General features: G+C 40.4%; 3 protein-coding genes across 5 annotated transcripts in view; 2 read left to right on the top strand and 1 right to left on the bottom strand.

The window, feature by feature from the left end:
* Positions 1 to 329: 329 nt before the first annotated feature.
* On the bottom strand, positions 330 to 14,117 carry cpsf6 (cleavage and polyadenylation specific factor 6). Of its 2 annotated transcripts, none has more exons than XM_072674080.1 (10): positions 14,017 to 14,117; positions 11,710 to 11,919; positions 10,519 to 10,622; positions 10,157 to 10,323; positions 9,465 to 9,638; positions 8,886 to 9,375; positions 8,408 to 8,523; positions 7,976 to 8,129; positions 6,858 to 7,058; positions 330 to 800 (listed from the first exon to the last, which is right to left on the bottom strand). In XM_072674080.1, the coding sequence occupies exons 1-9, from the start codon at positions 14,074 to 14,076 to the stop codon at positions 6,869 to 6,871; spliced, it is 1,665 nt and encodes a 554-aa protein (XP_072530181.1). In that variant the 5' UTR covers positions 14,077 to 14,117; the 3' UTR covers positions 330 to 800; positions 6,858 to 6,868. The 2 variants fall into 2 exon arrangements, with proteins under 2 accessions (XP_072530181.1, XP_072530182.1); XM_072674081.1 differs by having other exon boundaries at positions 10,178 to 10,323.
* Positions 14,118 to 15,770: 1,653 nt separating this feature from the next.
* On the top strand, positions 15,771 to 23,319 carry yeats4 (YEATS domain containing 4). The gene is made up of 7 exons (XM_072673508.1): positions 15,771 to 15,961; positions 16,276 to 16,395; positions 19,045 to 19,111; positions 19,661 to 19,755; positions 19,894 to 19,983; positions 21,190 to 21,277; positions 21,412 to 23,319. The coding sequence occupies exons 1-7, from the start codon at positions 15,911 to 15,913 to the stop codon at positions 21,579 to 21,581; spliced, it is 681 nt and encodes a 226-aa protein (XP_072529609.1). The 5' UTR covers positions 15,771 to 15,910; the 3' UTR covers positions 21,582 to 23,319.
* A 2,283-nt stretch (positions 23,320 to 25,602) lies between these two features.
* The window catches only part of frs2a (fibroblast growth factor receptor substrate 2a), a 20,381-nt gene continuing 20,050 nt past the window's right edge, over positions 25,603 to 25,933 (top strand). For both annotated transcript variants that reach the window (XM_072673505.1, XM_072673506.1), the window contains exon 1: positions 25,603 to 25,877. The gene's annotated coding sequence lies outside the window, so the exon portion shown is untranslated. The remainder of the gene's footprint in view (positions 25,878 to 25,933) is intronic.

The raw sequence follows: 25,933 nt of genomic DNA, 5'->3' as shown, positions 1-25,933 counted from the left end.
CTACAACAAACTTATAAAAAAGAAACCCATTTGTAAAGTAATGCAACAGAAACCACTTCAGGGCTCCTACACAACTTCTCAATTGTGATTTCAGTTTTAAAGAACAACCAAGTTGATTTTAAAAATATTGCATTGTGAAAAAGTCACTCTTGGACAGGCCCTGAATTTGGTTGCTAAGCTGTAAGGCACAGTTTAACAAATGGGGGCTTTTTTTGTATATAGCATTGACTAGAAGTGTAACAGACATACCCAAACAACCCAGCTGAGCGACTGTGGTTTCAATGCGGTGCTGATGAATCAAGGAATTCAGAGTATGAACACACTGCGACCCCAGTAAACACTTTATTACAACACAGAGTCTATTTAATAAATCAAGGCATCGACACTTACAAACATTAAGTAGAAGAAGGTAAAGGGGAAAGGGGCAAAGGAGGCTGAAACCAAAAGTTCCCTATAAAAACAACAAGTCTAGCTGACAAATGACACATTATAGCAGTCAGAGTTCTGTATTCGGGTCGAGGATCGAGCAAGCAGGCTATTCTCTTCCGCTGAAAAGCTCAACTTTCTTTTTTTTTCTCCAAAGTACACAGGCATCTCTCATCAAATAAAAGGTCAAAAATAAAAAAGCTGTTGGGAATTAAGAGTGAGTATATGCATTTTCTTTCTTTTTACAGATCTCTACTGGAGCGCCGTCAAGCATGGGCCGAGTCTAGTCCTCTCGGTGGCTGAGGGGTGAAGGGTGCTGATGGACGAGTGCGAGTTGCTTGGTGTGCTGCTCCTCCTCATCCTCTTCCGTTCAGCTGAAAGGTGTCAAAACGGAGGGGGCAGTTTGGTTTGGGGGTCAAACCCAGAAACATACACAGATCCTCTTTTTTCTTTTTCCTCTAACATACATTCACTCACTCACGTCCGCAGACTTACGGCCACATTAGCGCTACATTTACATCTACTGCACACAATTTATATTCAAGTAATCTAAACAGTGTCAAAACCACAATCAGCAATCACTCTACAAACACGCAGTTACAATGAACAGGGAGGGAAAGCGCAACACTGCGCCACCTGCTGGTTGCGTTCAAAACCACTCGTTTCTTCGTCAATCAAAGTCTTCTTGCTTTAATCAAACTATGAACAGCAGCAGTTACATTGTTTTGGTTTTGGGTGAAGCTGGTGAACCACTCTTTACAGTGGGGACTTCAGGGAAAGTCGTTTTGTGGCCCTGCAGTCGAGTTAGACGAACAAATTTTCTTTTATAACATTCATTGACCGCCACTGTTAATCAATTAGAACGGTGATTTTCTGGCCATAGTAAATTGGGGGGAGAGTCGGCACACTACGGGGCATCACCACCGATCTACAGCAGACCTTGAACGCACTCAACAAGGGGCGACATGACCCCTTCCTTCCCTGAACAAAGCACTGCAGGAAACAATCAATGTAAAAAACATCTGTTTAAGTGACCTGATTTTATTGATTTCATGTCCTGATTAATTTAGAAACGTTTAAATGCTTCACAAAATGTAAAAAGGCCCTGTCTGCACCTGCATTACCACACAAACCGACCACACTGCGGAGGAAAGCTCAGCATTAATCATACAGCAGAAATGCAGATGTGTATCAGTTTAGACTTTAAATTGCAAATACTGTATTATGCAAAAGTTTGGGCACCGTAGGCAAACACTAATGACTTCTTGTTGACGTTCTAAGTGTAAATAATAAAATATTCTCCAATAAAAATATTTCTTGCACATTCTGAACTCAATTTCTATTCATTTTCTGAATTTAACAGATTGGACAAATATTTAAAAAATGTAAATGTTAAATTCAGTAAATAAACAATATTAAAAGAAGAATTGTGCAAACGTTAGAACATCTGCACACTGGAACATCAACTGCACACAGAGTTTGACCAGGGAAGCACAAACTTTTGCACGTTATCATATCATCTATAATTTGACAGACAAAACACAAAAATACAAACTTTGTCATCATATGTTTGTGCATTTTTATGACTCATATCATACTGGCATTAAAGGGGCAACTGTTCTGGAACTTCACTTAGAAAAGAGAAAGCTAATGATCCTAATGAGCGTAGCCCTTCAAAACACATTCTTACACAAAAGCTTGAGAGCCTCTGATCAAATAACGATGTGTTGAAGTGTAAATAAGTGAGTAATCTCTCTACAATTAAAAATAAATATTAATAAAAAACTAAGAAATTTTCAGATTGTTTTACTGAATTTAACGTAAAAACACTAAGCAAAATTTTTAATTGAGCAATACGGAAATGCACATTTATTTACTCCTAGGAAATCAAATACATGTCCGAACTGACCAGGGGTGCTCAAACGTCCGTATTAGACTGTGTGCATCTCAAACACTTTACTTATATATGCAATTTAACACAAAACATCTTACTACACTTTAAGAAACAGTAACCTAAAAACTGACTTCATGTGGTAACAAGCAACCAAGCTGGTTCAAATAATTTATTAAGTATTAAATTAATACTTAACAACTTTGAATTTGTGAATTTCTTGTTTCCACATGAAATCAGTTTTTTAGTTACAAACTAATGATCCCTCTTTACAGCACAGATCAATAGACTTCAATTAGAAATCATAGTATTGACTTTCCAAATGTACAGTTACAAAATTAGCAGTTATGCAAATCATCTTAAAATGTATTTGTTGCCATGTTACCATCATGTGACCATAATCCCACTTTTCCAGAAAGTTTGTAAAAACTACTTTGACCAGAGCTTGAAATTCAACCATCAACTTTGAGAAACTCTTAATCAGTTTAAAGGAAATTTCGATAGGAAAACTACATGCAAATCAGCTGAACCTATAAATGAAGACTTCTGAAGTAATGTTCTGATTATTCCCTTACCTGAATTCAGTGGACAATATCTTTACATTTTTAAAAGAGATCAATTAATGTGAAATGATGACATTTGAGATGTTTGAAAAGATAGGATGTGACAAAAGAAAGACGTTTGATGCTAGAGATACATCTAACAGCAGAGTAAGTCAGACACCAGGGCTGGACAAATCACCCCTAAAACATCACTTCACAGGTGGCAGTCAAATATTAACTCTGAACAAGTTCCACAGCAACAATTCATTGATGACAAATAAGTTTTTAAAAGTTTTTTTTTTTTTTAAGTTAAAGCTGAAATTTAAAAAGTTAACTCCCAAAGAAAGTTAATTGTGTCACTTCTACTTCTGACAAAACATTTGAAAACCCATCTTCTTTATTAGTTATTATTGTTTGTTGAACGCATTTACCAGATCCTTTATACACTAAAGGACCCACATTTTCAGAGCATTCAGTCAGAACAGTCTGGTGTAGGAAATAGGGGTAATTTGTCCTTCCCTGTAACACAATAATACTCGGAGAGTGAAAAGGGAGAGGGAATGAGAACTAGTGCAGAATATGTAATATTAGGCCATTAGGAAAAACAGATTGTTTTCTAAAGGAGAAATATTCTCCATTTACTAAGATTTATATTACAGTCTAAAAAAAACAACAAAATCTATGAATATGTAGAGCAAGAGGGGTTAACGCTAAACACAAGAAATGCAGAGGGGAAAAAAACAAACAAAACAAATTTAGGTTGAGAACAAAAGGGGCAACTTGACCCAATTAACCACTCTTAACTTGTGATTTATGACCAACTAAGCCTACATTTGATCAGATCAAAAAGACACTTTAAAATTTTATATCTGTAACCTTCATAATTGTAACTGGTTCCAATTAAAACTACTTTAAGATTGTTCTCCAAAAGATCTTGTATATTTTATGTATTCAAATTTAGTATAAAACACAAGAGGTATAATTTAGTTCTGTATGAAGAAAAATCTTTAAAATAAAGAACAATTTTAAAGTAATTTAATTGCAAACCAGTCTCAGTAGGTTTTCACATTACAACAGTAAACGTGCTGAAAAACAGTTATCCAATTTAATGGACAGCACAGAAATTCATTGACATCTAGAAATACAGACTTTACAACTGACTAAGTTGGATTAAGTTGGCATCAAACCAACACCCATCCTTTATACTTAGTTCAGATTTGAGAAAGAATTTCAGACTGAATCAAATTTCTAAAACTTTGAATCTTTTCTGCTGCAACAGAACTAATACATTTTCAAATTAGTCATGTGAACTCACTCAGCATTTTCACAGCTAAAGCTGCTTGCAATATGTTGACAAGTGTGTAAAACACACATTTCCACATTTAAACTAGGTTTTAATCACTCAACCAACTAACATTTACACTAAGAATTTCTCAACTACACTAAATTACTTTTTCTTTTTCTTAGTCCAGTACAAAAACAGCAACCTTCAACCTATTGGGCAGATTTATCAAGCTTTCAGGAGGCACAACACCCTAAGCAGAAGCACTAAATAGTCACTATAAGAAAAGAAACAGGTCTCTCCGATTTTTTTATCCCCCCAGCAGCATCAAAAATTCACTATATAATGGAACACATTATAAATTATTAGGAGTAAAATCTTTGTCATTTAAAGTTTTTGCATTTTATATCTTTTTGCAGATACAATGTAAACATACTCTTAACGGTTTGAGGTACAGGTTTAAAATCTGGACTATAGCAGGTTATTACTCTAAATAGAATTCTACATTTTTTGTTGTTTTTTTTACATTTGTTTATATAGTTATATTGTTGTACTTTAATGACACATTTTGAAAAAATAACTAGAGCACACAAAGTTAAGTTATTTGCCATTGGACTTTTTAAGCCGGGGAGGGGAAGGTGCTGCACTGATGCCGCTAAAGTAGTGTCATAACAGCGTAATAAATCTGCCCCTCATTGATCATGAAAATAACTGATCCTAAACAACCCCTTTTTCCTTAGTAAAACACATCTACAATTTCAGAATCAAAATTCCACGGGGTGATTTTTTCATATTTGGTAGATTAACATAAATTACATCAATAAATGGGACTGGAGAGATGGAGGAAAAAGCAGGATCAGATCAAAGTGTTTTAAATACAGAATACTGAACTTAAATACTGTATTCTCAATATTACTACTGAATGAACAAAAAGCAAACAGGAAATACAGGAACACAGGATGCTTACAAACATCTTTAAAACTTACTGGATCAATCTAACCCAGGAAATCCACAACACTCAGTGACAACTGTTCAGCATTTAGGACTACAGGGTCTGACTCTAGCTCACATTAAAATACACACACAAACACACTGCACATAACTAACAAATGTGCTGCAAGATTAGGCTTCAATTCTGATTCACTCAGTTTCAGATTTAACAGATTTAAGTGAGTCATTCTTGCAGTAAAACAACTAAGCATATCAGCAAAGTCACAAAAACCTTGCAATTCCACTTAATGTGAATCCAAGAGTCGTTCTTTAACCAGTATCAGAATTTAATGATGAACGGACCAATAGAAAGACTCAATTTTCTTTTTTTTTTTTTTACATTAACTAAATTTTCAAATAAAGCCAAAGTTAATTAAGCCCCCCCCTCCACTCAAATCGCCTTTTTGGAAATACAAGGTTTGTGTGTGACTGTGACAACATGCAGAGGAAATTCCATATTTAACAGCTATGATCACTTCTAAATTTAGCTGAATTTAACTACTTGTGTTCATAATGGCAATAGAATTAAGGATCGTTCTTGTTTTACCAATTGAGAACTTTCCCATTTTATTGAAACTCCGTTCAATTTAGAGAAAACCCACAGTCAAAGAACGCTTTTCAACTTTTCCTATGTTTACATTCCCAACGCAATATTTCACACAGTCGGCCCGGTCATTGTAAAATGCATTACGAGCACAGAAAAATCTAAGACCACTCATTATCGTTTTACACATTGAGGTAGATTTACCTATCCATTGCACAGAATGGCCAAGGGAAAACACAGGTAGACACACATCCATACCAGTCTGAAAAATCGACTTCACCACTCTTATTTGGAAAATTTACTAATAATAAAACCATTAAACCCCAAAGCGCAGAATTTAAAGTGCTCAAATGAACAGAATCTGAACCCAATCAAAAATGTAAAACACGAAGGGAAGTGCGAATACCCACAACACCAATGCATTAATTAACCTGCCAGTTACAAACAAGACGGAGTTACGAAAAAGCATCAGTAACCAATGAACTAATGTTCAGTATAGAAAAACGGAGGTTTAGGTAAGTTGTAAGCATTTAAGACGCTTTCTGTGTCACACTTGTGATGAGACACTGTTACTTGACTAAAATTACACTTACAAAACAGATCATTTTACACAGCAAACTCAAATTTCAGACATGAAAATCAAAGTTTCACTTTTTGTGACAAAATCAGATCTGGTGACACATGAAAACCTATAAAAACTGATTTACTGTCTCTGATTTATGAATAAGCCCTGAAAACAGTGTAAACCAAGCAAATACTGTTCTTTTAAAATGCAAAAACGAAATTATATCTTACTATAATCGTTTTCATAGCATCAAAATTTAGAAACCGTTTAGTGGGGTCCGCAAATTAATGTACCCGTTAGCAGTGGTTTAACCAGTTTAACACTTATGGTGGCTTTAGCAATACTTATTTCCAACTCAGGAGGCTGTGGCATTCAACATGGAATGACAAACACTCGTCACTTAAAGTTGAAGGGAATACAAGGAAAGAAAACAAAGAAAAAAAGGAAAGAAAAAAAACTAAAAGGAAAAAGATAAATAAATAAAAATAAAAAATAAGTTGTGTTTGCGTGAGTGTGTGAACAGACTTACCTTCACCTGTGAGATCAGCACCTACATGGCTGCAGATAAACCAGCTCTTTTGGTTAAATCTTTAGAGAAACAGAAGGAGTATACGCACCTTATCCTCTCCTAACGGTGGCGGTATTCCCTCTCTCTGTCGCGGTCTCTTTCGCGGTCGCGGTCTCTCTCGCGGTGGCGATCACGCTCGCGGCTGCGCTCGCGGTAGTAGTCTTCGTGCCGGTCGCGGCTGCGGGACTTGTGTCGTCGGCTTTTCTCGCGAGAGCGGCTGTGGTCTCGCTCCCGGGAACGCTCTCGCCTGCTAATGAACCAAATAAACAAGTTTAATAAACTTACTAACCGGTTTTTAACAGAAGAGCCAAGAGCCTGCATCCCCAAGCAGACTTCACTGGGCTGATACCCTTAGCTCAGGACGTTAATCATCAATACTGAGGAAAGTACATTTAAAAAAGTTAATAAATCTAATGGTAAAAATACACATTTCAAAAGAACCGAAACGGAAAACCGTCCACAGTACAGATTATTTAAGGCACTGAGATCATACCAGCCTGTAAATCTCTGCTTTACTAAACCTACTGCAGTATAAAATGTAACAGTTTCATGTGATATGGCTTAGTTTAAAATAAACACTATTTTACTCACTATTTATTATTGAAAATAATAGCCCTTAAATGTGATATTTGCCATAAAAGGTTAATATGGATCAGGGTGAAGTATGAATAACTACAAACACCAAAAAAGGAAAAAAAAAAAGATAATAAAAAAAAAATAATATATATATATATATATATATATATATATATATATATATATATATATATATATATATATATATATAAAAAAGGTTACAATATAAATTATTAAACTTTATTATTGCCATTTACATTTACGGCATTTAGCTGACGCTCTCATCCAGAGCGACTTACAAGGTTACTCGTATTACAGATGAGGGCCAATGTAGTGTTCGGAGTCTTGCCCAAGGACTCTTATTGGTGTAGCAACCAGTCACTCAAACCGGGAATCGAACCCCAGTATCCCACAGGGTGTATTAGCTCACTGGCAGGTAGTGGTGTTCTCTGTTGCGCCACACCAACCGCTATTTACTGTCATTTATAACATTGCTCATTTCCATTATCATTTATATAGTAAGATTTAGTTTTTATTATTTATTATTAAAAATAAATAAGCTATGCCGTCAGGTTAAGGGTCGCAGGTTACCTGGAGGCGGAGCCGTAGGATTTGGACTCGATGCCGTGGAGGCAGTCCTGCAGGGAGCTGATGAGAACTTTGCAGCGGTCATCGGCAGACACTTTGGACTGCTTGATTAACGAAATGGCGGTCACCAGAGTTTCAATAGCGCTGCCGTAATCCGCTGCAAACATCACACAATCAATATGCATCGTTTACAGACTCCTGTTATGAAGTCGGGACTTTATAACGTGCAGAAAAAACAAAAACAAACAAAAAGCATTTCATAAAGGATGAAGTTAGAATTTATTAAAGCTTGTTTCAGTGAACAGGTTCAGGAGCAGACGTTATTAGAAGGTCTGCCCCGTATCAAAGCCACCGACCAAAACTGGACGCTGGACATACTTCACTAACGACCCCCATGCCACACTGTGGGTAGCGAGGGGGTGAGGGGGTGTGTACCTGCACTGGCGTCTGAAACAGCCCTGGATATCGCGCTGCTGGAAATCGCTCTGTTCCTGTTCATTATCTCCTCAAACTCCGCCTCACTCAGAGGCGCCCGAGGTGCATCCATATCCCTGAGAGAGAGAGAGAGAGAGAGAGAGAGAGAGAGAGAGGGAGAGGGAGGGAGAGAGAGAGGGAGAGAGAGAGGGAGAGGGAGAGGGAGAGGGAGAGAGAGAGGGGGAGAGAGAGAGAGAGGGGGAGAGAGAGAGAGAGGGGGAGAGAGAGAGAGAGGGGGAGAGAGAGAGAGAGAGAGAGAGAAAACCCATCAGAAACCATCGCATCACATATAAAGCTTGATTAGCACTCGACCAGGTGTTCTGCTGTCCTCAGAAACTAGAGGGCGCTCCCGAGCTCCGTGCCTCAGCGTTAATTGACGGGTTAGGAGTCGAGACTGCTGAGATTATCGATCAGACAGGTGAAGAATTTACGTGTTTACCTGCCGGGTCCGTAATCGCGGTCATACGGAGGTGGGCGCCCGTACGGGTCGTTTGGAGGCGGGCCTCTGCTGTCTGACGATGGCATGTTGTTGTTCCCCGGAGGAGGGAAGAAGGCAGGGTTGACGTGGGGGGCTGGGGGTGGGCCTCCAGGAGGGGGGCCGCGCATGTGAGGAGGTGGAGCCAGGGCCAGAGGTGGACCAATAGGACCAGGAGGGCGTGGAGGGAAGGGACCAGGAGGGGGTGGGCCTTGCTGTGGTGGGGGTGGGCCCGGGGGAGGGCCATAGCCTGGCGGTGGCGGGCCAGGTGGCATGGGGCCCATTGGAGGCTGACCAAACTGACCGGGGAACATAACAGGGGGAGGGGGGCGATCACCTCTGTTGGGCGGGCCGGAAAGGGGTGGGGGGAGACCCTGACCTGGGGGAGGGGGTCCTGGCGGGCCTGGGGGACCCGGAGGTCCGGGTGGAGGGCGAGGTGGGCCTTGCATACTCCCTGTAAAATAATACAATACACATATTTAAAAAAAAAACACGCGCACACACACACACACACACACAAGAACAAAACCACTACACAATTACCTGGGAAGTGTGGTGGGGGCGCTCCAGGTCCAACGGGTCCAGGGAAGCGGTCTCCGCCAGGGCCGGCGGGACCTGGAAAGCGCCCTCGACCCCTGCCCAGAGGGAAGGCACCGCGGGGCCCCACGCCTGGAGGCCCGGCCTTACCCTCTCCCGACATCTGCCCTGACTGATTACCTGCAAAGAGGAGAGGAACAGAATTACTGACCAGGTCAGAGCTCAGGGTGCAGAACCCAAACACTGAGGGGTCAGGACTTTAATTTTAAGCTAAAATTTACTAAAATTTCAGAAAGAAAGAAAAGAAAAACCAAAAAACACTAAAAACAAAACAACAACTTTTCAAATTTACCAATTCCCCCCTTCATTCTCCTCGAAGCGTGTGGAGGTGTTCAACCATCTCTAATAAACCTGATTACACCTGGTCAGAGAGCTGCCCCAGGCCTGACCGAGATCAACATTTAAGGGGCTAAGGTAAATACGGGACGTCCCGATTCTTTTCCCCTGATCTGAGGACAATAATGTCAGGAATTACTACAGCAGGTTCGGAGCTCCAGCCTGAAACTAGAGCAGCTCTGAGCAGGTCGCGAGTAACGCGGCGGAGTAAATTTGGGGTAAGAGGGGGGTGAAATGGGTAAATCTGATCAAAGTTCAAAACTAAACGACTGCTTAAAAAAAAGATCTGTTGTTTCTGTCACCAGGCATAGAACGCTCCTCACTCTTTCGTGACTGCATCTCGAACTGGCTGAGCGACTGTTTGTTGCAGGGCGTGACGATGGGGTTCTGCCCGTGCAGCTCCCGCTTCGACAGCAGGTCCAGCAGCTTTCTGGAGGAGGAGTCTGAGCCCACACACACCAGCGCAAACCTGCACCGCACGCACACACACACACACACACACACACACACACACACACACACACACAGACAGACGATGATACTCCTCATACTGTTTCTTATCAGGCCCTGATCACCTATGACTAATAATAATAATAATAAATGGTAATTAATACTATATAGGTTTTATAACAGCGCAGCACTCTGACAGTGCAGGTTCACTCACCCTTTAGACTGTCCGTTAGCCCTGTTCTCAAAAAACTTGATCTCCAGAACATCGTTAATGCCGATGGAGCGAATGGCTTCTGTTAGATCTTCATCGGTGGTCCACTGTCGGAGAACACAAAGGTCAACACAGCTGCCAAACGTCTGCCCGTTACCACGGTTTCATACCAGCCTTTAGTTCAGTTATCAAATCAGATCTACGAGTATAGCTTTTCCTCACTGGCGTCCCAAAGCCGTAACAGACGAGAAATCAACATCATAAGAACACATGAAAAACCTAAGACCCCCAGTGAGCAGCCCCCAGTGAGCTTTAAAACGAGCTGCTTAAACTCTTAAACCTTTGGGTTTAGAATAATAATATATAATAATTACAATAATAATAATAATAATAATAAACTCTATAATAAAAGTGCTAAAAGTTAATTAAAAGTCTGTTTTATGGTAATGTGCATAAATTTGCAATTATCTGTAAATAAACTGTAAATAATACTGTTATTGTTTTTTACTTCTATTATTTATGTGTGTATATAGTGTAATTTATCTACATTTTTGTATCCGAGTGTCTTGCTATCCCTTTCTGCGGACACTGAGAACTTCCCCACTGTGGGACTAATAAAGGATTATCTTATCTTAACTATTTATGACTGGCTTTTACTGGTTGTTTAAACATCTGGTTTCATAAAGTCCTAAAGTCTTAAGTCTAAAATGTTCTATGTTTAAAACTGGTAATAATAATAATAATAAAATAAAAGGTAGGGGGCATCTGTAAGCTTCATGGTATCGGTGCTCTCAGTTGCAGACACTGAGACTGTGTGTAAGTGCCGGCCTCTGTGCAACACATGTCTATGGTGCAAATGTGTGTCCAGGCCTCTGAAGATGAAGATGTTTTAGTGCAACTCTCAGCATAAGAAGTTAGTTACCGTCTGACCCTTTTTAAACTAAAGATCTACAGACGTAGAGAGCCTGTAGCTGGACGGGCTGCTTCAGTATACTCTAAACGCTCTAAAGGAGTAAAGGCTCGTTTATGCTCCGTGATCAGTCTGGCCACGGTTCCACCACTGCGTCCCTGAAAACCTTTTTTAGGAAATAAAAGTGTCGACAGTGGAGATTAAAACTAGGGTGGAATGGTCAGACTGGCCGATTGACCCATCGATCCAGCCTCAGCCGACAGATCAAGCTGAACAGGACTGACCCATGTGAGGTTGCCGATGTAAAGCGCGATCCTTTTGCCCGTGTACGTGAAGACCACGTTAGACGGAGCCCCTTTGCTTCCTTCTGAGCCCCCCGGGGCCGGCAGGTTGTCCAGGTAGTCTCGGTCCTCAGGAGCATCTCCGTTATTGGCAGATGGCGAGATGACATCATCGTACAGGTCTATCTGCTCGTGAACGGGGTAATCTGCTTCCTAGAACACAAACAAAAGGAAGGTGGGAGAGATGAGCGCCTCAGTTAACCCCAGGTCTGACCGCGGGTTACACCCCGGCACCAGCCTCTCTGTCTGGCAGGGCGTGCACCTACACACCTATGCTGCTCCATTCGGTTGCCATGGTGTTGCTAAGCAGTTGCTATGTATTCCAAGTGATCTGATCATGCATCAGATCCAGACAGAAATAGCACAGAGATGCCAGCACAGTGTGTGTGTGTGTTTACACAGCAAGCAACTATCATACATCTCTAGTTTATCTTCAAAGAGGGGTTGTCATGTTGCTATGGCAGCCCAGGTGGTTAAAATATGCAGATAAATGCAAAATGTGTGTAAAAATAAATAAATAAAAACACCTTTTTAAAAACACTTTTGCTCCTGCTCTCGTGTCTTTAACATGAACTTTTAACTTTAATGCAAAAAGTCCTTAATAGGTTACAAACGTGCACAAATCTGATGCCAGCATATGTACAAAAGCACCTTCCAGCATACTAATGCACACTTAGTGCAAATGCATGCAGAAAACGTGCATATTTGGGATAAATACGGACAAAGGCATATTTTGGTGCACTTTTAGGGCACAATGTAAATCTACGGCAGATGCATGCACATGAAGGCGCGACTTGGTGCAAAAACATGCATGAAAAGTATGTATATGGTACAAATGTGCACAAAAGAACATGCTGGTGCATAAATGCATACTTGCGATACAAATGCACAGATGAAAGTGCATTTTTGGTACAAATACTTGTTCAAAAGTACTTCCCAGCATATAATAGTGCACCTTTAGTGCAAACGCATGCATAAAATGTGCACATCTGGTACAAATATAGACAAAAGCATATTTTGGTGCACTTTTAGGGCACTATACATGCACAAGAAATCAACACTTTGTGCAAAAACATGCATGAAAAGTACTTGTATGGTACAAATGTGTGCAAATGTGCACACAAAAGTGTATTTTTGATACAAATACTGGTACAAAGGAATCTTCCAGCATATAAATGTGCACTTTTAGAGGAAATGGATGCACAATTTAAATGTTCGGTACAAATACGGACAAATTGGTGACTTTTTGTCAACTCCGTGCAACAAAAAAAAAAAAACATTAAACCTATTTTAGTGCAGAAGCATGCATAAAAAGTAAGTATATTGTACAAATGTATGTAAAAGGTCTTTGTTTGAAATGCATGCATAAAAGCAGAGCATGTCTACAGTATAAGTGTGTATAAGTGTGCACTCCTGGTGATAAAGCGTGCATGCAATGGAAAATATTTGGTGCACAACAGCAATCAAAAAACAGTGCTTTAATAGAGTATATAGCGTTTTATAAAACGAGCCTGCGTGCATTTACAGGCTGCATGCACACCAAGACAGAAGCAGTGCTGGGTTTGTGGTGCAAAAGCATGCACGAAGTATATCCGCGCGAAAGCCTTACAGATTTAGTGCAAGTGCGCGCATCACAAAGTGCAAATGTGGTGCACAAATGTGCACGTGAGGACAAGCTGCTGTAAATCGTGCATGCATGGTGCAGATGTGCACAAAAGGGCTGCATACAATCCGATACTAAGCTGCACCTGCATCCTCAGACAGCCATGCAGACACTAAAGTGTAGTTATCTTCCTTTAATTATCACACACACACACACACACACACACACACACACACACACACACACACAGGGGGGGGGGAAGAGACCGAGCGAGCGAGAGCAGCCCTACAGCACAAACAATGGGCGCGCGAGCGCACACACGCCTCCCCAAAAACACGCACTATCGAGCATCTCCCCCCAGATCTCCCCCAAACCCGCTCAAACCCGCAGCCGCGAGCACACCGAGCCCCTCTTTATTGATCACGGATCGATTGCAGCGATTAAACCGCGGGAGTTTTGTCCCATTGTGCGCGCGCAGCCCCGTTAGCTTTAGCCGCTAGCATTAAAAACGCAGTCGGTTCCGTCGGGCCGGAGAGCCGCCGAAACCCGGACTAACGGCCCCGGAACGGCCCGGAATTACACCCGCACCCCGCAGCGGGCGAGCGGGGCCGGGGAGCGGCAGCGGGGGAGCGGGGGAGCGGCGTTACCTGGTTGAATTCCTCCTCCACATCCGCGTAGATATCGATGTGATCCACACCGTCCGCCATCTCGCTCCAACAGCAGCACGAGCGCGGTGCGGCCGCGGGCACGCGCTTCAAAATAAGAGCGCGAGGGAACCAGAAGTGGGAGTAAACAACAACAACAACAACAACAACAACAACAAGAAGAAGAGCGGCATTTTATTAGTGTAGTCCAACATCACGGCATTCACATACTAACAACAATAAATATTATAATAATAATAATAATTAATAAATGACTAATAAAATAATAATATAATCAATAACTACAACGTAAACGGTCTGTTATCTATAGATAAACATTTAAAATAATGCTTTTATTATTTTATCTTATTGTTTTTAATAAATTTACTTAATACCTAATATAATGACGCGCAATGCATTCCTGTCACAGAAATACATCTTCATATTTACTATTACACAATTTAATTATTTAATTTAAAAACTCTACAATATTTAGAGTGATTTTGTTTAGTAATTTATTTATTTAATCATTATTAATAATAATAATAATATTTAATAATAATGGTTTACTGACATTTTTAGGGATTAAATCTTAAAAGATTTGAATTACTGTATTAATTATCTGTTATTGATTATTTAGTTCAGGTGAAATAAACTCCATTTACTGTTTTACTGTTTGCCTATATTGAGTTTTCAAACATTAACATATATCACTAATATATATTTGTATATAATATATTTATCTGTCTGTCTGTGTGAAATTATGGTTTTTTTTTGCATTATTTGTCATAATTATTTGTCTGATCCTCATCCATGTCAAACGTATCGACAAATATAATGTCCCAAAAATAATAAAAAATATATATAAATATGATCTTGCAGGTCTTAATTCAACACACTGAAGTTCACAGTGGAAAAAGTAAGTGAAGGGGGTCCTTGGAATGAACAGCTGGTTGACCCCCGTCAGCAGCCATGACCTCAACCAGGCGCTTCCTGGAGCTGTGGGTTTCAGCAGTGCTGCTGTAGCTCCGTCAGGTTCCCTGGACGCCTCGTGTGTCCGGCTCTCTCCAGGTCAGTCCACAGCGTTTCTGCAGGGCTGAGATCCGGGCCCTGACTCGGCTCCACTCCAGACGGCTTGCTCCGGTGTTTTGGGTCATTGTCCTGTTGCATCACCCAGCTCCGACAGAGTTTCAGCTGCCGGACAGACGCGCCCACATTGTCCCGCAGAGCTGTTTCATACACTTGGGAATTCAATTTGCTGCCAGGCCCTGATGCAGCAGAGCAGGCCCAAATCCAGAATTCACACCCTGGTTTTACGGACTGTGGACTCAGGAGCACAGGTGTGAGCCTGGAAATGTTTGGCGGCCACTCGGGGTTGATTCTTTACCTCATTGGCGAGTCTCCGTTACGCTCTGGGGGTCGTATTGACGGGGCCTCACTTCTTGGCAGAGTGACCACAGCCCCTAATTGTCTCATACTACTACTACTACTGCTGTAGACGGGTGAATTAATAAAGTAACCCTTTAAACCCTGTCTGTCCGTCCGTCCGTCCGTCTGAAAATAAGCCGAGAAAATCTGTCTGTCTATATTATTATATATATTATTTTTGGAAAAAAGTTTTTGTTTATAAAAATTATAAATAAATTATATATATATATATATTTATATTATAAAAATAATGACTAAACGGCGGGTTAAAGGGAGGGTGTATTTTCCTGTCCGTCAGGGGCTTTTATTTTGAAGGCCGGCCGGGGACTCTTACGGCAGCCTGGCTGTAATAAAGGAGGGCGCAGCGCTCTGTGCTTCATGGCCGGCTCGCAGTTTCCCCCTTTTCTGTTACAGCTGCTCTGTTTCTCGTGTTAAACGGACCCGGACCTCTAATTCCTCTGTGAATACTATGTTTAAGAGGATGGCTGAGTTCGGTCCAGATTCAGGAGGACGTGTGAAGGTAGCTTTAGCGTTAGCATTAGCATTAGCATTAGCTTTAGCATTAGCTGCGCTGCGACCGCGCTGAGATATAATAATAATAATAATAATAATAATAAATAAATAAACTCCTAAAAACAGCCAGTATTTATAATCTCACACTGTATTACCAGCTGCTAACATCTCCAGTAACCCTGTAGTACCCGAGCCCGGGGGCTGGGGATGCTAGAGCTGGGTAGTGTGAGTGTGCGCTGGTTTATAAACCTATAACTGTTATTATTAATATTATTATTATTATTATTATTATTAATCATTTCTGTCTCCGTTTCTCTGCAGGGAGTGACCATTGTGAAGCCCATTGTGTTTGGAAACGTTGCCCGGTATTTTGGTAAGAAGAGAGAGGAGGATGGTCACACTCACCAGTGGACTGTTTATGTGAAGCCTTACAGAAATGAGGTGCCAGATTTAATCATTCATATACATAATTATACATATTCATAATTATACATATTCATAATTATACATATTCATATACATAATAATACATATACATAATAATACATATACATAATAATACATATTCATATACATAATTATACATATTCATAATTATACATATTCATATACATAATCATTCATATACATAATAATTCATATACATATACATAATTCATATTCATAATAATTAATCACAGTTCAATTATTCTCACCTGCTGGAAACATGAACACACCGCTCTGCTCTAATAACATTAATATCCAGTATGAGACTCTAATAACATTAATATCCAGTATGAGGCTCTAAGAACATTAATATCCAGTATGAAGTTCTAATAACATTAATATCCAGTATGAAGCTCTATTAACATTCATATCCAGTATGAAGCTCTAATAACATTAATATCCAGTATGAAGTTCTAATAACATTAATATCCAGTATGAAGCTCTATTAACATTCATATCCAGTATGAAGCTCTAATAACATTAATATCCAGTGTGAAGCTCTAATAGCATTAATATCCAGTATGAAGCTCTAATAACATTAATATCCAGTATGAAGCTCTAATAACATTAATATCCAGTATGAAGCTCTAATATCATTAATATCCAGTATGAAGCTCTAATAACATTAATATCCAGTATGAAGCTCTAATAACATTAATATCCAGTATGAAGCTCTATTAACATTCATATCCAGTATGAGGCTCTAAGAACATTAATATCCAGTATGAGGCTCTAAGAACATTAATATCCAGTATGAAGTTCTAATAACATTAATATCCAGTATGAAGCTCTAATAACATTAATATCCAGTATGAAGCTCTATTAACATTCATATCCAGTATGAAGTTCTAATAGCATTAATATCCAGTATGAGGCTCTAAGAACATTAATATCCAGTATGAGGCTCTAAGAACATTAATGTCCAGTATGAGACTCTAATAACATTAATATCCAGTATGAGGCTCTATTAACATTCATATCCAGTATGAAGCTCTAATAACATTAATATCCAGTGTGAAGCTCTAATAGCATTAATATCCAGTATGAAGCTCTAATAACATTAATATCCAGTATGAAGCTCTAATAACATTAATATCCAGTATGAAGCTCTATTAACATTCATATCCAGTATGAAGTTCTAATAGCATTAATATCCAGTATGAGGCTCTAAGAACATTAATATCCAGTATGAGGCTCTAAGAACATTAATATCCAGTATGAAGCTCTAATATCATTAATATCCAGTATGAAGCTCTAATAACATTAATATCCAGTGTGAAGCTCTAATAACATTAATATCCAGTATGAAGCTCTAATAACATTAATATCCAGTATGAAGCTCTAATAACATTAATATCCAGTATGAAGCTCTATTAACATTCATATCCAGTATGAAGCTCTAATAACATTAATATCCAGTGTGAAGTTCTAATAACATTAATATCCAGTATGAAGCTCTAATAATATTAATATCCAGTATGAAGCTCTAATAGCATTAATATCCAGTATGAAGCTCTAATAATATTAATATCCAGTATGAAGCTCTAATAGCATTAATATCCAGTATGAAGCTCTAATAGCATTAATATCCAGTTTGAAGTTCTAATAGCATTAATATCCAGTATGAAGTTCTAATAGCATTAATATCCAGTATGAAGCTCTAATAACATTAATATCCAGTATGAAGCTCTAATATCATTAATATCCAGTTTGAAGTTCTAATAGCATTAATATCCAGTATGAAGCTCTAATAGCATTAATATCCAGTATGAAGTTCTAATAGCATTAATATCCAGTATGAAGTTCTAATAACATTAATATCCAGTATGAAGTTCTAATAACATTAATATCCAGTATGAAGCTCTAATATCATTAATATCCAGTATGAAGTTCTAATATCATTAATATCCAGTATGAAGTTCTAATAACATTAATATCCAGTATGAAGTTCTAATAACATTAATATCCAGTATGAAGCTCTAATAACATTAATATCCAGTATGAAGTTCTAATAGCATTAATATCCAGTATGAAGTTCTAATAACATTAATATCCAGTATGAAGCTCTAATATCATTAATATCCAGTATGAAGCTCTAATAACATTAATATCCAGTATGAAGCTCTAATATCATTGATATCCAGTATGAAGCTGTAATAGCATTGATATCCAGTATGAAGCTGTAATAGCATTGATATCCAGTATGAAGCTCTAATAACATTGATATCCAGTATGAAGCTCTAATAACATTAATATCCAGTATGAAGCTCTAATAATATTAATATCCAGTATGAAGCTCTAATAGCATTAATATCCAGTATGAAGCTCTAATAACATTAATATCCAGTATGAAGCTCTAATATCATTAATATCCAGGATGAAACTAATTACTCAGTGTAATGTTATTATAAGTATGTTGTTTATGTTGATATGTATAAGATTATGTGGGTAAATGGAGGGTCTGTGAAGTCTGAAGGTCTTGGTTCAGTGTAACCGCTGGTTTCTGCGGCGCACATGATGATAAACTCTCGAGTCTTGAGTCTAGAAGGGAGTGTGAACAGTCTCAGGAACGCAGTGCAAACCTACAGCTGCTTTCTTTCTCAGGACATGTCCGCTTACGTGAAGAAGATCCAGTTCAAGCTTCATGAGAGCTACGGGAACCCTTTACGAGGTATGATGGCGTTTCCAGAACACTGTGTTATTTAAAAACATTGTTCTTTTATTTCTCAAGATTCACATATGAATATTATTATTATTATTATTAATAATAATAATAAAAATAGACTATATTACATTTTAGCGAGAGCAGTCATGAAGTTACGTCAGTTATGATCAGTCGTCTTAACACTTAATATTTCTTATAATAAACCACAGTTATTTTTGTTTTGTGTTTATTAAACGTTGTGAGTTTACAGGGGAAGCAGACAGGGTTCAAACCATGGAGAAATTTAAAAACATACAAAAATGGAGATACGTGTTTTTCATTGGACTGCAGGGATTTTGTAGAGAAGCACAAGAGGACTTTTATTAGGGGCTCAGCTCAGCTTCTGCGTTGGTCTGGAAATTCAGTAGTTCTGTGGTCTGTTGGGTCTCTGATACCACAAATACGTCTGTAACTGGAGTGTGAGGAGCTGTAAAGCTGCAGTTTTGGAGATACGAGGTCTTGTGTGACAGTGATGTAGTGGAGTGGAGACGGGCTGATCTGGGCTTTGTGTTTCAGTGGTCACCAAGCCTCCGTATGAGATAACCGAGACTGGCTGGGGAGAGTTTGAGATCATCATTAAGATCTTCTTCATTGACCCGAATGAGAGACCGGTGAGATGACCCGTACTTTCTCCTGCTACCTCTCACAGAACACCCTCACCCTTACAGTCACAGGACACTGCTCACTGTGTGTGTGTGTGTGTGTGTGTGTGTGTGTGTGTGTGTGTGTGTGTGTGTGTTCTGTCACAGGTCACCCTCTATCACCTGCTGAAGCTCTTCCAGTCCGACTCCAGCGCCATGCCCAAGAAGACCGTCGTCTCTGAGTTTTATGATGAAATGGTAACAGTGACACCCTGATACTGTCCTCCCTGATCACATTAATATCCAGTATGAAGCTCTAATAACATTAATATCCAGTATGAAGCTCTAATAACATTAATATTCAGTATGAAGCTCTAATAACATTAATCTCCAGTATGAAGCTCTAATAACATTAATATCCAGTATGAAGCTCTAATAGCATTAATATCCAGTATGAAGCTCTATTAACATTAATATCCAGTATGAAGCTCTAATAGCATTAATATCCAGTATGAAGCTCTAATAGCATTAATATCCAGAATGAAGCTCTAATAACATTAATATCCAGTATGAAGCTCTATTAACATTAATATCCAGTATGAGGCTCTAATAACATTAATATCCAGTATGAGGCTCTAATAACATTAATATCCAGTATAAAGCTCTATTAACATTAATATCCAGTATGTAGCTCTAATAACATTAATATCCAGTATGAAGTTCTAATAACATTAATATCCAGTATGAAGCTCTATTAACATTAATATCCAGTATGAGGCTCTAATAACATTAATATCCAGTATGAAGTTCTAATAGCATTAATATCCAGTATAAAGCTCTATTAACATAATATCCAGTATGTAGCTCTAATAACATTAATATCCAGTATGAAGCTCTAATAGCATTAATATCCAGTATGAAGCTCTATTAACATTAATATCCAGTATGAGGCTCTAATAACATTAATATCCAGTATGAAGTTCTAATAACATTAATATCCAGTATGAGGCTCTAATATCATTAATATCCAGTATGAAGTTCTAATAACATTAATATCCAGTATGAGGCTCTAATAACATTAATATCCAGTATGAAGTTCTAATAGCATTAATATCCAGTATAAAGCTCTATTAACATAATATCCAGTATGTAGCTCTAATAACATTAATATCCAGTATGAAGCTCTATTAACATTAATATCCAGTATGAAGCTCTATTAACATTAATATCCAGTATGAGGCTCTAATAACATTAATATCCAGTATGAAGTTCTAATAACATTAATATCCAGTATGAGGCTCTAATATCATTAATATCCAGTATGAAGCTCTAATATCATTAATATCCAGTATGAAGCTCTAATAACATTAATATTAATATCCGGTATGAAGTTTGAATGTTAATGTGTGTGATTGATTAGGAATGTGTGTGTTTTGGTCGTTGAAGTCTTGCTTGTTTTTGTAGATTTTCCAGGACCCCACAGCGATGATGCAGCAGCTCCTCAACACCACCAGGCAGCTCACACTGGGAGCCTACAAACACGAGACGGAGTGTGAGTGAAGCCTCCTCCCAAATAAACACCATGTGGGGATTGAGGACCAGAGACCCAGCTGAATGTGGTCCAGTACTTTGATGTTAAAGTGTGTGTGTGTGTGTGTGTGTGTGTGTGTGTGTGTGTGTGTGTAGTTGCAGAGCTGGAGATGCGGACACGGGAGAAGCTGGAAGCAGCGAAGAAGAAGACTAGTCTGGAGATCACGGAGCTGAAGGAGAAGCTGAAAGCCTCCAGAGAAAACATCAACTTTCTGAAAGAGGAGATTCGCAAACTGGAGGAGGAGGACCAGATTAAAGAGCACTGAACAGACAGACAGACAGACAGACAGACAGACAGAGAGAGAGAGAGTGTGTGTGTGTGTGTGTGTGTGTGTGTGTGTGTGTGTGTGTGTGTGTGTGTGGACAACACTTGACATGGACACAGAGGACTTGGTTCCCATGACCTTGGAGAAAGGGTAACTCTTCCTGCGCTGGACTTTACACGATCTTCACCCTCTCAGGTGTGACGTCATCATCAGAGCTGAGCTCAGTCAGAGTCGGGGGTCCGGTGTAAATCTGAGCTTCACTGTAGAAACTGACCCACTCTGATCTCTGTACAGTGGAGGTGAACGGAACCAGGCTTCGTCGCCATGACTACAACTCAGATACAGCCCATAATTTAGCTCCGATCCAAACCCCCCAGTGCAGCTGCACGAGTCTTCTGAGTTTTATATGGATGATGATGATGATGAAGATGATGATGAAGGTAAAATAGTGAATAGAGAATCTGAACTAATGCAGTTCTCTTTAGGGACTACTTTCTGTAGCTGCACTACACCCTGCAGCATGTATCCCTCCACCATTTTAATGATCTGGTTCTAAAAGCAGGTTCTAGAGCCGAACTCTTCTCAGAACTCTGGTAGAACCGTGTCTCAGGCATCAGGCAGCGTCTTCATCACCATTAGGTGAAGAACTTTCTGTGAGGAGCTTTAATTATTAGAGCTTCAGCTCCACTGTAGAACTCCAGCTCTGACTGGGGGAGCTTATCTAGAACCCAGTGTTCCACATCACCAAACCTCCACTCTGACTGACTTCATGTCTTGAACTTTTAGTAATAGTAGTAGAGAGGACTGGTTTCCTCTGCGGTAAATTCAACACGTTAACCTGAGTGACAGGTGCTGAGTTCAGTGGATGAACGCTGGCTGTAATTAATTAGTTAATGAATATCAGGGCGGTGGATTCCTGTGTGGTCTGGTGTAAAAAGACAAACTCCTTTAGTTTTGAAGGTAAAGAAGAAAAATCTTTTTTTTTTTAAGCTCGTTTTAGTTTTGTAAAACTGAAATGCTTTTTTGGTTCAGTTCCACTGATGTTTAGCTTCTTGTTTTTGTTTTAATAAAACTTGTTTTTTTTACAGAGAGTGTAAAAAAAATTAAATTTAGATTTAAAAGCCTTTACTAAAAGTGCTGTAGTGTGTAAACTCCAGGGGCCTGATCCTACGCCCTGTGTGATTTCAACAGCAGCACTGCTTGTGAATATCTGATGGGCGCAGTGGTCTCTAATTGAGGGGTGTTCAGGTCAGTCAGTGGAGACAGACGTTCTAGACAGACGTTCGTCAACAGTAAGACATTCGTTGCCGTCTTGGCAGTGAATTGTCAACACAGCCCCCCCACGCTTTACACCACTGAAATATCAACCCGCCAAGGTCAGTCTGACCGCCCCTGGCTCTTAAAGGAATCGGTGAGAGATACGCTGATTGGTTTATTGTTAAACGTTACGTCCAAAAAGCCCCACACCCATGATTCATTAAGAGACTCAGTACAGGACTTTTACTTGTTTCTTTTCCTGTCGTTACCATAGCAAAGACACACTGACACGCCCCCTCGTGACACATCCTTAACCCTCTGACATCAGAGGTACAGTAAGCAACTGCTTACTAGGACATTATTTACTGCTGTATTTCGTAACTGAATGTGTGTATATAATATGTGGCTTCCATTTATTAAAACGTAAACAGCAACACTGTCAAGAAAAAAACTAAACTAAAATAAAATATATTTCCATTTATTTCAGTCGTGAACGGGTAATTAAACATGTGGACAGTTTCACCCCATGGAACAGTCAGATGAGACGCTGTGTCGGGGGTTAGGATGTAGATAACTGCTGCTAATGTTTGTCAGCAAGCTAACACACGCTAAAGGAACTAACTAGCTCGATAGCTAGAGGATAGCAAGTAATAGCAGCACCATGTAGGTCTATAACCCCAGAATGTGTCCATCAGTTTCTCTGCAGACTCTGTTCTCAGACTCCTCCTCTCACCCTGTGTGTTCTTCACTGCTCAGGACCCCCCCCAGGACGGACCACCACAGAGCAGACTGTAGTATTATGTGGGTGGAGGGTACGAGTAGTGGATCAGACGCAGCAGTGCTGCTGGAGTGCTTAAACACTGTGTCTGTCTGTCCACTCACTGTCCACTCTCCATTAGACACGACTACCTAGCTGGGCCAGCTTGTAGATGAAGGTAAAGTCCGAGACTGAAGCTCTCTGATCTGCTGCTGCACGGTTTTTGATGGTCATCCTCTAGTCCTTCGTCAGTGCCCACAGGACTCTGTTGGGTGGATGTTTCTGGTTGGTGGGCTATTCTCACTCCAGCAGCGCAACACACACTACTAACACACACACTCGCCACCAGCATGTCAGTGTCACTGCGGTGCTGAGAATGACTGACTATAACAGAGTCTGCAGAGAAACTGATGGAGTGGAGACAGTCTGGAACTATGGATAGAACTACAGGATGCTGCTGTACGGTAAGTGGAGCTGATAGGATGGACACTGAGTGGTCATAATGTTCTGATATGACTGTGTGAATGAATTTAGTCAGCCACTGATTGTACAAGTTCTCCTACTTAGAAAGATGAGAGAGGTCTGTAATTTTCATCATGGGTACACTTCAGACTCCAACCTTAACCATGGCCAAGACCAAAGAGCTGTCGAAGGACACCAGGAAGTAAATTGTAGACCTGCACCAGGCTGGAAAGAGTGAATCTGCGATCCAGAAGAGGACTGGGAGAACATCATGTGGTCAGATGAACTCAGCTCATGGTGTTTGGAGTAGGAAAAATACTGAGCTGCATCCCAAGAACACCTACAATACATACCTACTGTGAAGCATGGGGGTGGAAGCATCAAGCTTTGGGGCTGTTTTTCTGCAGAGGGGACGGGACGACTGATCCGTGTTAAGGGAAGAATGACCGGGGTCATTGTGTATCGTGAAATTTTAAGCCGAAACCCCCTTCCATCAGTGAGAGCGTTGGAGATGGAGCGTGGCTGGGTCTTCCAGCATGACAATGATCCCAGACACACCGCTCGGGCAATGAAGGAGCGGCTCTGTAAAAAGCTTTTTAAAGACCTGGAGTGGCCTAGCCTGTCTCCAGACCTCAACCCCATAGGAAATTTGTGGAGAGAGTTGAAAGTCTGTGTTGCCCAGCAACCGCTCCAAAACATCACTGCTCTAGAGAAAATCTGCATGAAGGAATCGGCCAAAATACCAGCTACAGTGTGGGCAAACCTGGTGAAGACCTACAGGAAACGTTTGACCTCTGTAATTGCCAACAAAGCCCCACCCATTCAGCCTACAGCAGTTTGGCCCCACCCATTCAGCCTACAGCAGTTTGGCCCCACCCATTCAGCCTACAGCAGTTTGGCCCCACCCATTCAGCCTACAGCAGGCTAAACCCACCAGTGCAGCACTACACCCTAAAGGCAGCATGTATCCCTCCACCCTTTTAATGATCTGCAGAGGTTTGTCAGCACATTAGGCCGATATAGATCAGCCGATATAGAGCAGCCGATATAGATCAGCCGATGTAGATCAGCCGATGTAGATCAGCCGATATAGATCAGCCGATATAGAGCAGCCGATGTAGATCAGCCGATGTAGATCAGCCGATGTAGAGCAGCCGATATAGATCAGCCGATATAGAGCAGCTGATGAACCTCGTGGACCCAAATTCTTGCCAGATTCTCTACATGAACTCAAAAGCAGTAAACAGTATTTGTTGTTTTACACAGTTTATCAGTTAAACACAGGAATATCTCGATGTGTTCTTTATAGCAGAGGAATAGAGGAGGTTGAGTTTGAATGGATCAGGATTGGTTGGTATTTTAATGGCTGTGTTCCTCTTTAAAGGGCTTGTGCTCCACAGCGAGGCCCCATTCGCCTTATTTATGTTTGTAACCCACCCGTTTTCCGCACAGCCCCGCCTCTCCGGCGCTGCGATTGGCTAATAGTTCTCACTCTCACGCGGCACGCCAGCGCGGGAGGGGCGGGGCTTAGCGGGAATACGGGTGTGAAAGGAAGGAGCAGGGAGCGGAACTTCACCACTGCACGAGTTCTCCCTCCACCCGACGAGCGGACCGAGGAACCAGCCCAGCCCGGGTCGCTCCGGTTCCGGAGGGTCCAGGTCGTGCTCGCAGCTGTTCGGGAAGATGAGGATGGCTCGGGTTAAAAGTTCGGCCGCTGTTTGCGGGGCTGCGGGTCTGCAGGAGGGCTGACTCTCCATTACAGCTCCATGGTCTCGGGTCTACTCGCCTCGCAGCTCCTCTGCTATGGAGGGAAGAGCACAGTAAGTCTGGGTCCCGCAGCCCCCCTCTCCGCCAGAGGCTCTCAGTGCTCCGCAGC

Source organism: Salminus brasiliensis, chromosome 2 (assembly GCF_030463535.1).
Source record: "Salminus brasiliensis chromosome 2, fSalBra1.hap2, whole genome shotgun sequence".
Taxonomy (NCBI): Eukaryota; Metazoa; Chordata; class Actinopteri; order Characiformes; family Bryconidae; genus Salminus; species Salminus brasiliensis.
The sequence above is the reverse complement of the archived record's forward strand: the minus strand, read 5'-3'. Positions and strand labels throughout refer to the sequence as shown.

Bases quoted from the DNA above. Each gene is read 5' to 3' on its own strand.
- cpsf6 (XM_072674080.1), bottom strand. From the start codon at position 14,076: ATGGCGGACGGTGTGGATCACATCGATATCTACGCGGATGTGGAGGAG. The intron at 8,524-8,885 runs GTAAACACGTAA...TCTCTCTCTCAG, and splicing joins CGCGATTACGGACCCGGCAG to GGATATGGATGCACCTCGGG. The intron at 7,059-7,975 runs GTAACCTGCGAC...TTGGTTCATTAG, and splicing joins TCCTACGGCTCCGCCTCCAG to CAGGCGAGAGCGTTCCCGGG.
- yeats4 (XM_072673508.1), top strand. From the start codon at position 15,911: ATGTTTAAGAGGATGGCTGAGTTCGGTCCAGATTCAGGAGGACGTGTG. The intron at 15,962-16,275 runs GTAGCTTTAGCG...GTTTCTCTGCAG, and splicing joins ATTCAGGAGGACGTGTGAAG to GGAGTGACCATTGTGAAGCC. The intron at 19,984-21,189 runs GTAACAGTGACA...TTGTTTTTGTAG, and splicing joins CTGAGTTTTATGATGAAATG to ATTTTCCAGGACCCCACAGC.